This window comes from Sander lucioperca, chromosome 13, assembly GCF_008315115.2.
Source record: "Sander lucioperca isolate FBNREF2018 chromosome 13, SLUC_FBN_1.2, whole genome shotgun sequence".
In the NCBI taxonomy this organism is placed as follows: Eukaryota; Metazoa; Chordata; class Actinopteri; order Perciformes; family Percidae; genus Sander; species Sander lucioperca.
The window spans coordinates 18,528,589-18,544,972 of record NC_050185.1 but is presented as its reverse complement, the minus strand read 5'-3'; the positions used below and the strand labels follow the sequence as shown (position 1 = coordinate 18,544,972).

At 40.1% G+C, this 16,384-nt stretch overlaps 1 protein-coding gene across 3 annotated transcripts in view; it reads left to right on the top strand.

Moving 5' to 3' along the window:
• LOC116037074 (transcription factor COE1-A) overlaps positions 1 to 16,384 on the top strand; it is an 82,198-nt gene that overhangs the window by 61,805 nt on the left and 4,009 nt on the right. For all 3 annotated transcript variants that reach the window (XM_031280839.2, XM_031280838.2, XM_031280837.2), the window contains exons 11-15: positions 4,280 to 4,368; positions 12,311 to 12,376; positions 12,489 to 12,651; positions 13,758 to 13,940; positions 15,477 to 15,668. In XM_031280839.2, coding sequence (XP_031136699.1) covers positions 4,280 to 4,368; positions 12,311 to 12,376; positions 12,489 to 12,651; positions 13,758 to 13,940; positions 15,477 to 15,668 — 693 coding nt within the window. The remainder of the gene's footprint in view (positions 1 to 4,279; positions 4,369 to 12,310; positions 12,377 to 12,488; positions 12,652 to 13,757; positions 13,941 to 15,476; positions 15,669 to 16,384) is intronic.

The following is a 16,384-nucleotide window of genomic DNA, read 5'->3' as shown; positions in this document are numbered from 1 at the left end:
GAGGTTAACATTTATTTCAAGTTTTTTCAATTGTCTTAAAAAAAATACTCACATGCCTACATTAAAAGAGTCACTTCTTTTTTTGCCATACTGGCCATAGAGATCCCTTTCTAATGCAATTCTAATCAGACAAAATCCACAGTTCTCGTTCTCTGCAAAAATTAAGCTCAGCTAAAGCAGAAGTTTGAGCAGGCAGAGTTAGACAACGTGGGTATCTTTGAAAGCTACTGACTTTTTACTTAAAAAATCCCTATTTTTGTTTTCTCTCCTAGCAGCTCAGAAAGGAAACACTGTCAATGAAAAGAGGGAATTTTGGTGCTAATACTGTAGGACTATAATTTTGGAAGATATTCTCTTGATTCATCTATCTCAGAGTATTGATGCCTCAAATTAGCTTCAGATTAACCTTATAAAGCATTATTTTCCCAATCACTTTCATCACAATCTTGTTAGAAAGGTATCATAGCCAGTATGAACAGGAGGAATGATTGCAGCGTGCACTAATTTCTATTTCACTGTACATATGGGTATATCAATATCGTTTTAAGACTCAACCTTTAAGCATGCAATCGCTCTTGAGAGCTACTTTGGGAAACACGGGTAAAAATGTAAGGGCATTCATAGATATGCTGCTAGAGAACACGCCTAACTAAGATTGATTTGTTATTGGCAAACAGGACCCTGTTTTGTCATTCAGGTTGGATATTGGGGTAGTTACACCGCAGCGCTGTGGAGTAAGGTCTGGCAATGTGAGACTAGGGTAGTTGATAACTTCTTTGGGAGTTTCTTAGCAGGAGTCACACATCTCAATACACTGTCACTGGGACACCCATCTGTAAGGTTGGAGATAAGTGTATTTGGTGTTTGTGGGTGTCAGTGTGACCAGTGTTTCTTTGGTGGATGCACTATGCAGTAGCTGGTATTACCGATGCCTTTTACAGCTGATGTGTAATCATTTGGACGGCTTTTGCTGCACTGATACTATTTTTGTTTCTGTGCAGAAAGAAAACACCAAAGAAATCATTGGAGAAACTTGACCTTTTGTCTTCAAAGTACACACACATACACACTCTGACATTAGTCTCCACACAAACATACACACATACCTACAGAAACCCATAAACACACACAAACATGTACACACCATCTAATATTGAGCATATAGTTCTATTAATAAAGAGTTGGTTGGAGAAAGTTTAGGCCTAAGGCATCAACACTACTCTAGGTCATCTTGTTATGTACATTGTGTGTGTGCGTGTGCGTGTGCGTGTGTGTGTGTGTGTGTGTGTGTGCATGTTTGTGTGTTATAGTTGGCATCGGTTAAACGTCTCTAGAGAGTGTGGATCTGACACTGGCAGTTAATTCTGACGGTTGATATCCCACTGACTGTTAGGCAGCTGTTTTTCTAGTTTTGTTTTTCTCAACCATAACTGAGTTTAGTTTTTTTTTAGTTTTTCCTTTCTTTTTTTGGAGGGTTTAACTCTCTTCTCTTCATTCCTGAATTTTATTTTTGTCTCTTTTTCTGCTTCAATGTATCCCTTGCTTCACTTTCTCTTCTGTTCTCCACAACATAACTCCTCCAGACCAGACCTCCAGATGTAATTATCATATATAAATCATAAAATCATAATTTGTCCAGAATTTTAAGAAAAATAAATAATGTTTCCTCGGACAGGGGGAAGTATTGTTCATGACAGTTAAACATCTGGTATTTTTACAGCTCACAATTTATGAAGTTATGTTGCTAACAAATTGAGCAGTTTAGGACATAACAGAAACCAGAAACTTGGGTGTGATGTGATAATAAAACAGACATACAGTACATATAAAACACATGCATGCACAAACAGACAGACACACACACACACACACACACACACACGCACACACGCACCCACCCACACACACACACACACACACACACATGCTAAATGAAATAACACATAAGACATTCAGCTGCAAGTAATTTATCAGTGCTGGATGTGGAAAGTACCAAATATCACTCCAGCTGCACACTTGGATATCACACACACCATCTGCACTCCACACCTACATCTCTTCATCTAGTGCAGTCACACACACACACACACACACACACACACACACACACACATACATGCAGTACCTTTAGCACAGGAGGTTCAGCAATGGGGTGAAGACACATGTTCAGTACAGATAAATAAACACACACAATACTTTAAACCATCACTCAGAGCTTTTAGAGCCTGACTTGATTGACATACTGATTGGATAAAGACTGTAGAAATACGTAATTGCGACATTAAAGCGAACACTAAGCACTCTCTAAGACCCTTTAGATTATACCTACAGTGTTATTATCATACAGACTTTTGACGCCATTAGTTCTTCCACCAGGTCTATCCGTCTTTGAATATTTACATGTTGAATGTTGTTGGGCTGCTACCACTGATCCCAACAGTAGAACAGCAGTGTCCGAGCTTGAAATTGTAGAAAGGGGCATTTCACCCAAACTATTTCCTCATTTACCATTTACCTCGCCTGGTATTTAGTAGGGCTGTACCTGATCACAATTTTCCAAGTTGAGTCTGAGCCGCAAGTTTAGACCAAATTTTAGGCTTTTCAGTGGTTAGCATTGTTTTCTTCATGACACCAACCAACAACTTCATGCCAAGTCCCAGGTTTTACCTACAGGACTTACGTTTTAGTGTTGGTTTTTTTTAATCATCATCTGTGATGTGAAGACATCAGATTTTCACAAAGTTTTGTTATAATATTCTAGTGTCTCTCCTGCCTTTCTCCGTGTCGACAAAACTAAGCTCAACTCACGTGAGTTCTAGACTGATCACCAACATTTAAGGGAAAGAGTTTAAATGCTCACCAGCAGACACAAATAAAAGTCACACATTTTCACAACAGCCTCCCAGAACAACCAGTCGTCCACTGTTGTCCACTGAGCGGCTTCACTGGAGAAAATCCAGTGAAAATCGCCACAGTAGTGGTTGAAAGATGTGGTTTCCCCAGTTGCAGTTTCCCAGCCACATTTTGAACTGCTGACCTTTCAGTCACAAGCCTGCCTCTCTAACCTCTAGGCTTTTGTCGGCTTTAAGAGATCATGCTGAGCAGGTTCATTATTTTCCAACCCAGTCTTACAAAAAAAACTACTTGATACCAGCGTGGTGCTTGGGAACAAGATGTCACAAAATGAGATGTCATCCTCTCTCCTCACTGCTCAGATCCCCCCCACTGATTGACACAGATGTTGTGATTCTGTGTCTGTTTATCATGTGTGCAGGCTCAGGTTTAACAGCATTGAAGGTACACTGTGTATCATTTTTATCAACCATATTCTGCTACCACGTTCTTTTTAAAACAGCTGAAATCGATCGTCAGGAAGGATGGAAGATCTTTGCGTGATAATATGTCATCACAACATGCGTGCACACAACCGTACAAAATGTATAACAGACGCATTAAGTTAAATGTGAAATCCTACTGCAAAGTCTACATTTTTAGATTTTTTCAGGACTGAAGTAGGCCAGAGTCAGCTCTCTTTTCCAATCAACGCTCATTGGTCAGTCTCTACTTGCACTGCAGTTTACAATATATGACACCATTGGGATTTTGCTGGGAATCATCAGGATTGCTTTACATCAGAAAAAGAGGTTAAGGTCCAAAACAAAGCCAAAGTTTCTAGAGACAGCAGATGGTGGAAATAGACAAAAGGCTGATGGAAAATCTTCTTGCGCGTGTTTCTGCGTGATAATATGTCATCACTGATAATATGTCTTCACTGAAGCAAAAACGAAGGAGTGTCAAATAAGGCACAACATGACAGGACTTCTAGATATGCTACCTGTCCAGCAACATCAGACAGACTAAGTAAGCAATTAGCTGGTAAACAAAATGAAGCATTTAGCAGCTAAAGAGACAGAAATTTCTTTTAGGAGTTGGTGGGGACTAAAACAGAGTTAAAAGAGAGTGAATATCTGTACCAAGTAAACCAATGGGGTATTAGTTATGGAGTTATGGAAGAAAGGCAAGATTGTTCAAATATTTGCAACATCTTTAATGGTTGGACTTTTCAGTTGTGCAGCAGCTTGATGGTGTTTTTTGCCCCCAGCGGCTCCTTCCAGGCAGCGCTGCGACAGCTGCTTCCAAGGCACCTAACCCTAACCTTAACCCTAACCATAACCATAACCATAACCATAACCATAGCCTAATTGACAAAATCGAAATTAACGATAACACAACTACTTTTTACTCATTCCCCCTTTCTGTTCCTCCTTGTCTTCTGCAGCACTAAATGAACCAACCATCGACTACGGTTTCCAGAGGCTTCAGAAGGTCATCCCTCGACATCCTGGAGACCCTGAGAGGCTGCCAAAGGTACAGAAACAATTTACTGTACATTCACCTCTTGCACATTTATCTGATGTCTTGACTGGACAATGAACGTAGAAAGAGCAAAGCTCCATCCATGATGCTTAGGGGCATTTCAAAAACACAGATGCAGTAGCTCTAGAGATCAAACAGAGATCAAACCAGCAGCTTACATCAAGCTACACTGACTGCTCTGCTGTCAAAGAACAAGCACACGCACAATAATTCAAAACAGTAAGAACATAATCATTTTGTGTTTACGTTTTATTTGTTTGTTTTGTGTGTGTTATTTTTATATTTCTAAGCAGAATATGTGTTTTCAAATCTCCTGTGGGTTGTGTTTTTACCTCTTCATGAACTCTGTGTGTGTGTGTGTGTGTGTGTGTGTGTGTGTGAGCTGCTTAAACCCGTTTACGGGGTGAGCGTTTGAATCTTCTCCAGATCAGAGAGTCATATCTGATTATTTGTTTATCAGCTGGAGATCAAGCAGAGTATATAAAGGATCAGCAGATGTAAACAATTAGCACCAAATGATGAGCATGGCTTTGATACCAAACCCTGTCATCTTGATCTGTACATGCAGAGCCATTTTTCATAGTGTGGGTGTGTGTGTGTGCGTGCATGTGTGCATGTGTGTGCTTACTGAGCTGGCATTATTCATCTTATAACTTGCCTATTTGGTGCTCAGGGTCATAACCTTTTAAAACAGCTGCTGTTGATTGGCTCCCTGTCCCCACTGGAGCTGATCCAGGATTGGCTGTCTTTGCTGTGACATCATTAAAGAATGGGCGCTGGTCACGATGTGATGATGTGGCTACGACGTGATGTCATCACTGACCTGCCGACACCCTGGCTCCAACTCATGTGTTTGCAATGCAATGTGCATTATTGCTGTGGGAATGTGTATAATACATCACACACTTCACGTTTGTGAAGTCTGTGGATTCATAGTCTGAAGTATTTGTTGCTTTCACTTGTTTACATTATGGTGTTTTTAGCCTCAGTGTTGTCTAAATGCTGGTATTAAAACTTACAGTCAAGTTCGGAAACAGGATAAATATAATCAGGGTCATGACTGAGATGTAGCTAAAGTTATGTGGTGTAAAAAGCAGTTTGTGGGTTCAATATAATGAAAAAGAGGAAGTATTACAGAATGTTATGACGTTTATAGTTAGGGATTTCAGTATGTTAAGGAAATGTTACAGATGGTATAATTGATTATGTTAACAGATTACATAAGGTTATTAGGTGTAGTGCGTATACGGGCTTAAAACTCTTTATATAAGCAATTTTCGAAACGTCAATGAAACAATTGACAACTTTTTTTTTTTCTCGTAGCCAACCAGCTACGAGATGAATAGTGAGCATAACACATTTGATTTGGCACAAAAAAACATTTTGAAAACGGCAACAAAGGCAAAGACTGTGTTCAGAAACTATCATAGACTTCAATGGTAGAAGCTCGCTCTAGCTGTTGATTTCATATGGACTTCTAGCTTCTACAAGAGCAGAAACCTTCGTTTCACAACCACGTAGCTCTGGGTCAGTCTACCTCGGATGGTTTAGACATTATGACTGATATTCTAAATCCTTATGGAGAAAATCAATGGAATTTTTACTTCAGGAGTTGGCTGTGGGCTGGACTGTTGAGGTCTATTCGCTGTTTTTCCATGTTGGTCAGTGTTCTTCTTCAGCATTTTGCGGCAGTCTTGAACATTTTTAACGTTCGGCGTATATACTGCCCCCGTCAGGTCCGGAAGGATTGCATACCCCGGTACCTGGAAAAATGAGTACCGGCACATTTTCAGAATTGTGGTACCGAGTTGGTACTGAAGTATTGGTTCTCGTGACATCCCTAATAAACACACACATGCACACAAACACACGCTATATTTGTGAGAGATTTACAGAGCATGACACACACCTTGTTAAAACAGAATAAGTACTGCTTCCAGTTTTTCCTCTCTGGATTTCTACTGAAATGTATAGGGGAAATAATGCTTTACCGCTGTTGTTGTTAGATTTATTTATACAACGGATAAATTGATCCAAAGCGATCTAATTGGTCAGACCTGCATTTTGAGCTGTCAGTTGCCATGAAGCATGCTGGGAGTGTGGAAAAAGAAGTGGTTGCTACTTAACTATTAGGTATTTTACATGGTTTATTCTTTCATTATAATTGTTTTTGATTTTATGTTTTGGCACTACCCTCCACTACAGACGGTAAATATGCGTTAATTAAGCCAAAATACCCAATATGACATTTTGACAGTGATCTGCATAAAAGAGTTGACATTTACTGTAACATTTTAATAGTGGCAAATATAAGGGGAAAAACCGAAAAATCTTGCTTTCTTTTGCGGCTGTGCTTGTCAGGAGAAATAAAACAAATGAGCATATTACTTGTACTAAATGGGTCCATAAATACCTTAAGAACCAAATATTGATATCACTTCTGACCCAGTCTACCATAAAGCACTTTAGCATTATTAAAAAACAATATTGACACTGTACTTTTCCAGGCCTATTTGTATTTTTCTTATTCCCTTGGATAACCGGTCAAGCTTATTATAAGCAACATGATGTCACAAAAGATTTTTCCAGGCAAAACTACAATAACAACCACCAAGCTGCTGGAAATGCAACCAGAGTAGCTGATGTATTGATCGGGCATTAGGTCTAACCAAGAGACGATAGAGAGACGAATCGGAGCTAAATGTGGGGTAACTTCTAGAGCTTTTTTATCATGACGAGATCAACAACACAATCTTAGGGAGCACGAGAACCGAAATCTCAGAATTTGTGTGTGTGTGTGTGTGTGTGTGTGTGTGTGTGTTTTGTGTGTGTGCGCGTGCGTGTACATGTGTGTGTGCGCACACACACACACACACACACACTTGCATGCTTGTTGCGAGTATCGATCAGCCCTTATATTGAAGTTATGAGAATTTGTTACAACCACTATAAAAACAACAGACAGACAGACAGACAGACAGACAGACAGACAGACAGACGGGGCAGTGGAGTGTATGAGAGGATTATCAGTGGACAGCCGATTCTATAATTGTTCAGTGAACATTGAGGGGATTTTGCTTGCCACACACACACTAGTGTTCAGCTGTTACTTTGTGTCATCATGATCTCTTCAGAATCCATCCATATGTGCTCATACAGTTACTGTACACAGTGACACACACATGCACAGTGGAGCCAAAAAACATTTTCATTTTCCTGTTTAAAAGACTTTGAAGTTACATGGAAGAGTCTGAGACTTTTGTGTTGGAAAATCAGGGACTTTTCTGGGGGACTCCAGCTTTTGTTTTGCCCCAGTTACACACTCCCAGCTTGTAAGAACAACCACAGGGTACAGTATATGGTAATGCTGCAACAAATATTCCTTTATTTTGTATGTACTAAATTTTGTATGTAAATATTCAGTAGCTTCAGCAAACTCAAATGTTTAATAATCAAGAGCCAGTTATAAACCGTTTTTATACTCTAATCTGCTGCTATTCACCTATGTGGGCGATCGGCCAGTAACTGCTGTAAGAGAGTAAGAAACAGAAATGCCTCTTTGGATGCACAAAGAAATCAATCACCTCTTGGCGTGTAGCCCCCTCCTCACGGCTGCAGTAAAAGGTGGAAGAAAAAAACAGCACTGAAAGACAATAACTGCCCTCTCAGGTTTTGCAGTATTTCCGGAAGCTTAATGATAAAAAGGTGGTGTTTTTGCACAGATTGCACTCCTGCATGATGATTTTACGATTTACACTGAACCCAGATAATGTCAGTATGCTTTTGTACTGTAAGTGTGTTTTGATCCACCTGTTTTTATGTACATGAAAACATTTGAGCGTAAACAACAGGAATTTGAAATAAGTAGAAATATCGCAAAAAAAATGTGTTCCTCAAAAATTGATGACACATTTCTATCATGATTTCCACAGTGCTATCCATATTTACAGAGATGACTAGTACTCTTCAAAGTAGGTCATCTCGTGATCTTCTAATTTAATGACACCTGGATGAATTCATTTGCCTTTTCTTTTGCAGATTTTCAGTCAAAATGTGCATTACATTCACATGGAATGAATGGAAAAGAAAACACAATGGCATATCAGTCTATTAGTGTAACTTTGAAAAACAGTTTATATAACAGAGGAAACCCTAAATCACAACATTCAGAACTACTATACTTTAAGGGAATCATTGTGTACAGGAATGTGTGTGCTTCTCAGTGAAGGAGTTCAGGTTTGAACGGTTGACCAGAGTGTGTCACCCCCGTTAGACTGGTAACCTTCTCTGGTGACTCACTGAGATGACATCTGTATGCGACTCATTTTGATGACGTCATACATTGTACTGAGGTCATGTCATCAGCATCACCAAAATGAGTAATCCTGGTGATGCATGAACACACAGTCATGAAAAAATGAAACTCTCAGTATATATCTTCGTTATTTGCGTATATGCACTTAAACTAAACTTGCGTCGATGTTCACCAGTGAGAAAAGATAAAATTTAAAACCACATATATTCATGTCATATTCGTTCCCTAGGTGTGTGTGTGTGTGTGTGTGTGTGTGTGTGTGTGTGTGTGTGATTGTTCCCCACATATCTCTGAGCATACATGTACAGTATGATATCATCTCTGTGCGAGGTGTGACCCTGCATGTACAGCATCCCTAATGGGACATTAGAAGTGGATCAAGCGGCTAATGTACCAGCATTAGTGAGGAATAAGTCATGTGTGTGTCATATCTGTGCTCGCCCAGCACACGCACGTCACACACACATCTGACCCCACGGATACTCAGCTCAGCATTCCCTGGTCCTAATGCATACTCTGTGTGTGTGTGTGTGTGTGTGTGTGTGTGTGTGTGTGTGTGTGTGTGTGTGTGTGTGTGTGTGTGTGTGTGTGTGTGTGTGTGTGTGTGTGTGTGTGTGTGTGTGTGTGTGTGTGTGTGTGTGTGCGTGCGTGCGTGCGTGCGTGCGCGTAATGTATGGTTATCACATTAGGGCTGGTCATAACTCAGTTAGTAAAAGCACCTAGACACCTGCTGTTATTCTTTCTCTATGCCAGCAGTTCTGTCTTTTCTTTCACTCACCCCCTCCTCAGTCGACATGTTTGTCTGCATATTTACCCGAAACAGACAAGAATAGATTATGCTATACTAAAAAAGTCTTGATGATGAGTTAAAGGGTTTGCATCTTGAAAACAAAAGACTGACAAGACATGACAATGACAGCTACATGTAAGGCGTATATTCCATAAATATTTGACAACAGATAAAGACAATGTAGGACAATCACATGAATCAAAGCAAACGTTTTACTTTTAGATTAAAGCTTCAAAACCAAGATTTATTGCAGCAATTACAGGAATCAAAGAAAAAAGCAGTAATCTGTGATTTAAAAAGACACATTTCAGAGTTGGCTTTTGTCATTCTGTTGTCATCATACAATTTAAAAAATGAAACAAAATGAAATTATTCATCATTATCTACTGTAAACCCAGAAAACAGTTAATGGACAGAAACATGAAGGAAAGGGTCAATCCCAACAAAACCCAATGAAAGCACTGATTTGGTGATTTGCGTGTCTTAAAATGTGCTCAATGTATCCCCTTACAATTCTAATCAAACTTCATTTGCTGATAAAATTGTGATATGCTGGAAAAAAGACTTACATTAGGATGATCTTGTCAAACTACGATACGATTTTGCGAATGAACTTTCAACCCTAGTATTTTAGACGTCTAAGTTGCATACTGTATAAATGTTGTTTAAACAGCCTTTCAAAGACTATATTGTAATGTTTATTTGGGACCTAATGACATTAAAATATAGTCCTTAAAATGCTGTTGAAACAAGAGTTACGATCATCAGTACTGATGTGTAAAACATGCTCACTTGTCAACCAAGTATCCCAGTTTCAATATCGCCACATAGATATCTATTGACATGCAAATCATCACATCAAGGATGCAAACACAACATTTTTGCAGTATTATGGCACTAATTCAGTTCAAAAGTTTAAAATGATACCTGAAAGATGTATTTACTCCATTTATACTATTTGTTGCTAAAATTAGATTTTCATTTGTTGTTTTTTGCAGGCGATCCCATTGACAAAAGTTTAGGCCCTTAGGAAGTCAAAGGCATGTTATTTTAGACTTTTTAATCAGTTTTGAAAAAGTAAATGATGCCCATAAGATTGACAACAACACTTTCATTCTCATTCATATCAACACAATGCAGCTGGAAGCACTATTCATTTGTATTGAGCAGGAGGTAATCCGACGAACAATAGTTTCTTATTTACAGACGCAACCTGGGAGAGATTAATTAGGCGATGTGAGAAGCTGTGTGTCTAAATATGAAAAGACGTAAACAGGCAAAGTATTCAAAGTGCATCGATCCCAGCAGTCAGAAGCTCTGAGTGATTTATTAGTAGAAGCCTGCAGACCTGATAATGATGATGTTACCAGAGGATCATCTTTCCTTCCCGTTTATCAGCTACTGCCTTACTGGAACCGCTCGAACATTCAGGATCAGGTTTCCATTTGTGTGTGTGTGTGTGTGTGTGTGTGTGTGTGTGTGTGTGTGTGTGTGTGTGTGTGTGTGTGTGTGTGTGTGTGTGTGTGTGTGTGTGTGTGTGTGTGTGTGTGTATGTGTGTGTGTGTGTGTGTGTGTGTGTGTGTGTGTGGCACTCAACAGTCTAATAATGAAAGGTTAACAGAGAGCCAGCCTGGCCATAATAATGTGTAAAAGATTGAATTTAGCACCATGGACAGGCACACTAAAACTGCTTACTGGCTCTGTGACCTCTCCTATTGTATCCTCACACACACACACACACACACACACACACACACACACACTTATTGTTGGCTGCATGTGTGCTGTTTTGAGTTTGTGCCTGGTGGAACATATTGCCTCTCCATCAGTGTGTGTGTGTGTGTGTGTGAGAATGTCACACAGTGCAGGTTAATACTGTGAAGCACGGAGTAATTTTCTCTCTGTCGCCGGGCGGCCTCACTCTGTGGAAACGACAACACATTAACTGTTAAACAAGACACCTTAGACCCTGGGGTGGGGGCGAAAAGAGAAAAAGGGGGAAATACTGAGAGGGTGGCAGGTGAGAAAATGCGGGGAAACAATAGAGAGACCGAGAAAAAGAGAGAATTGTAAAGGGTTTGGTGGGTGGGGAATATAAGAAAGAGAATTCCCAATATGGAGGCAAAGAGGAAAAAAAGTAGGTGGTGGAGAAAAAGGTGAAAATGGACCAGGGTAGGCAGAAGAGGGGGTGGAGGACATTGAAACACTGATCTAGCAATAATTGATAACATTAAACATGTGAATAAGAATGAGAGAACTCTGACCCAAATACAGCCCTACTTATCACAAACACTGGAGAATTATATTTTTAATTATTAAAATAATAATCAATATGGGGAAAAAATCTAAGATGTTGGCCTTCGAAGGACTGCCACTTCCGAACTGCTCACAATGCATCATTGTGGTCTGATTTATCAGTAATACACAGCAGAAGAGCCCACAGAGCACTTTAGATTTACTTTAAAGTATATTTAAAATGCCTGTCACTTTAAGATGTCATTTAGACACAGAAAAAAAGATGCATAAAAGCACTTGACTTGACAGCAGATAATCTGCCTTTAAAAGAAGTGAAGAGCAATTTGTTTATCATGAATAGATGGTGAAATGGATGTTGGTGTGATGGGGGGAGGAAGGAGGGGGGAAGATTGCGTTGTGTTTTTTTAATACCTTGTATGTGTGATTCTATGTGTGGTTGTTCATCTGCCTCTATGTCTTCACATACATCTAAAACCTTGATGTAACTTACTGGTGAATTTTGATTTATATGTTTTACTACAAATAAACTGAGGCAAATTCTACCTTCTTCTTTCTCTCTCTCTTTCTTTCAGGAGGTTATTTTAAAGAGAGCAGCCGACCTAGTGGAAGCCCTCTACGGTTTGCCCCATAATAACCAGGTAAGGAACCTACACACACATGCAAACATCCACAAGGATAGTGAAAAATAGAATGAAAGTGTTATTTTTAGTTTTCATGTTTGTGGTAATCATTCTGTTGTGTTTACTGTAGGAGATCATCCTGAAGCGTGCGGCGGACATTGCAGAAGCTCTCTACAGCGTTCCACGAGGACACACCCAGCTTTCCAGCTCCACCCACAGCGGCATGATGGGGGTCAACTCCTTCAGTGGGCAGCTGTCCGTCAACATCTCTGAACCCCCACAGGGCAATCAGGGTAAGAATTGTACCATGCTTTGTATAGATTCATTTTAATTGCAATGAGTTTGTCAAATACACATCACCACTTCTGACCTAGAGACACATAATACTCCTATTTTACCTTTGAAAGAAAAAAAAAAGTTGATATTACGTTTCTAGATATTCACAAGCAAAATATTGTGTTTTAATCCAAGATAAATTCTTCCATTAATATGCATATGTTGTTGAGTAAACAGGTGTAACAGCCTAAACTGCTTTGTTCTGATGCTATTTTGATTAATGTCCTGCAGCTATTCTGAAATCACTGCAAACATGAAACAGTATAACTTTTTGCTTAAAAATTTAAAAAAAAGTCTGAAGTCTAATGTCTAAAATCTGTAAACTGTCTCCCATTTCCAATGTTCAACTCAGTAAACATATTTCATCTGAATTTCCAACCGTAACCCAGGCAGAACAGTTAGGTTTATATGAGAGTCCTCCCCTGAAAAACAGCCACATAAGTAGGAGCTGCAATTACGACTCATATTTACATTTGTAACGCCATCTAGTGGCCGTAGTAATTGTCACGGAAGCAAAGCAAAAAGTAAGGCATTGAAGTATAATCCAAATTCTGTGTGGAGGCAGTTAGTGTGCTGGTCAAACAAACACAGGACATTCCCCCAGGAGACCAGGGTTCGTGTCCCATTTAAAAATTAAAGTAAACGGCGAGTTTTTCTTTTTACTTTACGGAACAAGCAGAGCTACGTCATGTTCTGCATCACGTGTACAACCAAAAGTGAAGTAACGTCTGATTTTGACCCAAACCATCATCTTTAACTTAACTAAGTAGTTTTTTTTTGCCTAAACTTAACCAAACTGCGACCATTTCACAACGTTAACGACCGGAACGGTTACGTTCACTGATGTAGATATGAGAACGGAAAACGCTCCTGTGGGTCATATTTCCTGCCCCCACTAGGGGCACTAGTTTATGAAACGCTCCTATGGGTCGTATTAGAGGGTAGGAATAAACGTTGGTTAAATAAATGTTGGTTTATATCATGAATGATCTGTGTTCATATTACTTCGACCAACTGTCCAATCACCACATGCTCCTCTTCCTCTCTTCCACATGTCCTGCAGGATTCGTGCGCAGCAGCAGTAGCGTGTCCCCTCACGGTTACGTGCCCAGCTCCACGCCTCAGCAGACCAGTTACACATCTGTCACCAGCACCATGAACGGCTACACTAACAACACCGGCATGACCAACCTGGGAGGCTCGCCTACTTTCCTCAATGGCTCTGCAGCCAACTCGCCTTATGCTAGTGAGTGTACATGTGTGCATTTACTCCACAGACATTAATATACACACAAACTCAATCACATACTACACCTGGGGAGAAATACGTGTTTTACAAGCTTTTAGCTTCTTCACTGTGGAAGAGCTTGAAGCAAACTGTACTGAAGTTACTTATTATAGAGTCCTTGTAGCTGCCACCAAGCTGCTTCAAAATGCAGTTACATAGCTACCAGTTTAATTACAGGTGCGCAACACTGCATAGATGCATGCAGATCTTACAAACGTGTACCTACACAGGTCTGTGGACAGGAAGTGAAAGTCTCAGATCTGCTGAGTGGAGATTCCCCCATGGGGCTTTCTGTCTCTGTGCCTTCAGAAACAATCACCAACTCCATTTTGTCCTCCGACCATCTCCTCCCTCCTTCCCGCTTCCTTTCATCTGACAGCCACACCTCTTTTCTCTCTGTTGGTTAATTGCATCCCTTTTCCATTTAGCAGAACACAAGAGGGAGAGAGGGGGGAGGGAGATTTATAGAGATGTGAGATGTTTGTATGCTGATATTTTGACTTTGGAAGAGTGGACTAAAAGTGTGTGGAAACATGAACATTACACTCGTATGAGATTTCTAAACATCTCATTCCTCAAAAATGGGCATCAATATGCTGCTATAACAGCCTCCAACTCTCCTGGGAAGATTTCCGACTTTATTTTGGAAGGGGTTTTCTTTGATTCAGCCACCCGAGCATTACTGAGGTGGAGCACTGGCCTGGCTCACAGTCCGGTTATTGTTTAAATTAATCCCAAAGGTGTTGGATGGGGTTGAGGTCAGGGTTCTGTGCAGGCCAGTCAAGTTTGTTCACACCAAACTCTGAAAACCATTTCTTTATGAACCTGGCTTTGTGCACAGGGTCATTCAAACAGCAAACAGCCCCAGATTAAAAACACTAAAGCAATTGGACAGGGGTGTTAATAGATTTTTGGCCATATAGTATATTCTCAAGAGGCCTTTTTCACAACGGGATATCATGACTTTGCGTAAACATACACGCCACTTTCCTAAAGACAAGTGGCGTGTTATCTGTACGCATTTTGAGCTATCTGCATGTATGTCTACGCTGTATACAGCGGACAGCAGTCTGCAACGTCACAGCGTAAACACACACGCCACTTTCTAAAGCCACGTGGCGTGTTATCGCGAGGCTACATGTCAATTCACACGCAATCGCAAGGTAATGAAAGTCAATGGAGGCCAAACGGCGTTGATAAACACGCTAAAAAGCGAGTATGCGTCTTGATAACACGCCAACAATGGCATTTGACATACGCCACTTAAAAACATGTATGCATATCATCTTACATAATGTGGAGAATTTTGAATGTAATTGATGAAATAACAAATTGGAGCATTATGTTCAATAAAGTAACCATAATCTGTCTCTATTTTTTATTCTCACCCTTCATCCTAATTCCATCCCTTTTCTTCTTCATTCCACCTCTCATTCTCTCTTACTCCTTATTCCTCCTCTTTCCCCTTACACAATGTAATTACCACCATCAAAGTTGTCCCATCCAGTCCCACTATGGCCTCCTCCACCTCTCTCCCCTCCAACTGTTCCTCCTCTTCTGGCGTCTTCTCGTTCTCTCCAGCCAACATGGTGTCGGCGGCCGTTAAACAGAAGTCTGCCTTCGCTCCAGTGGTCAGGCCCTCCTCCTCCCCTCCGCCCTCCTGTACCAACGCCAATGGGCTCCACGGTAATTTACCATGACAACAGCCAATCAGTCAGAGGATGCTTAGCGGGAGGACTTCCCCAGCAGATTTTCTGTCATTAGAGTCCTTGTTGTATTTCACATCCTTATTTGATCAAACAGCAGGTGTATACTAGCATACTAGTGTTTTAGAGTTGAGTTTTTAGGTCGGTCTACCACTTTGGTCCAGACTGAAATATCATTATGCCATTAGATGGATTACCGTGAAATTTTATACAGACATTAATGGTCCCTGAAGTGTGAAACCTAATGACTTTGGAGATCCTCTGATTTTTCCTCTACCATCCCCATCAGGTTCACATTTGTGTTGTATAGTGGAATGTCAGCTATTCTTGTACACGTAATAACTTTGGTGATACCTTTATATTTCATCTAGTTTTGTCCAATTTGGCCAATACTTTGGTTTATGAGCAAATACATTCACAACTAAAAACATTCCCATCAGACTCAGCTCTATTTTGTTTTCATGTTAGCATGCTAACACGCTACATTGAAACATTGAAAGCATTATATCTGCTAAACATCAGCATGTTAACATACCAAAACAACAACATACGTATACATTGTTATGAGTATTTTTTCTGTCAAATCTGTGATTACAATTTAAAATTTTGGCAACCAAATCCAATATTGAGAATGGTAGAGACAGAACACAGTTTTCAGTTTCAAGGCCATGTATTTTCAAAGCCCAATCATCCACA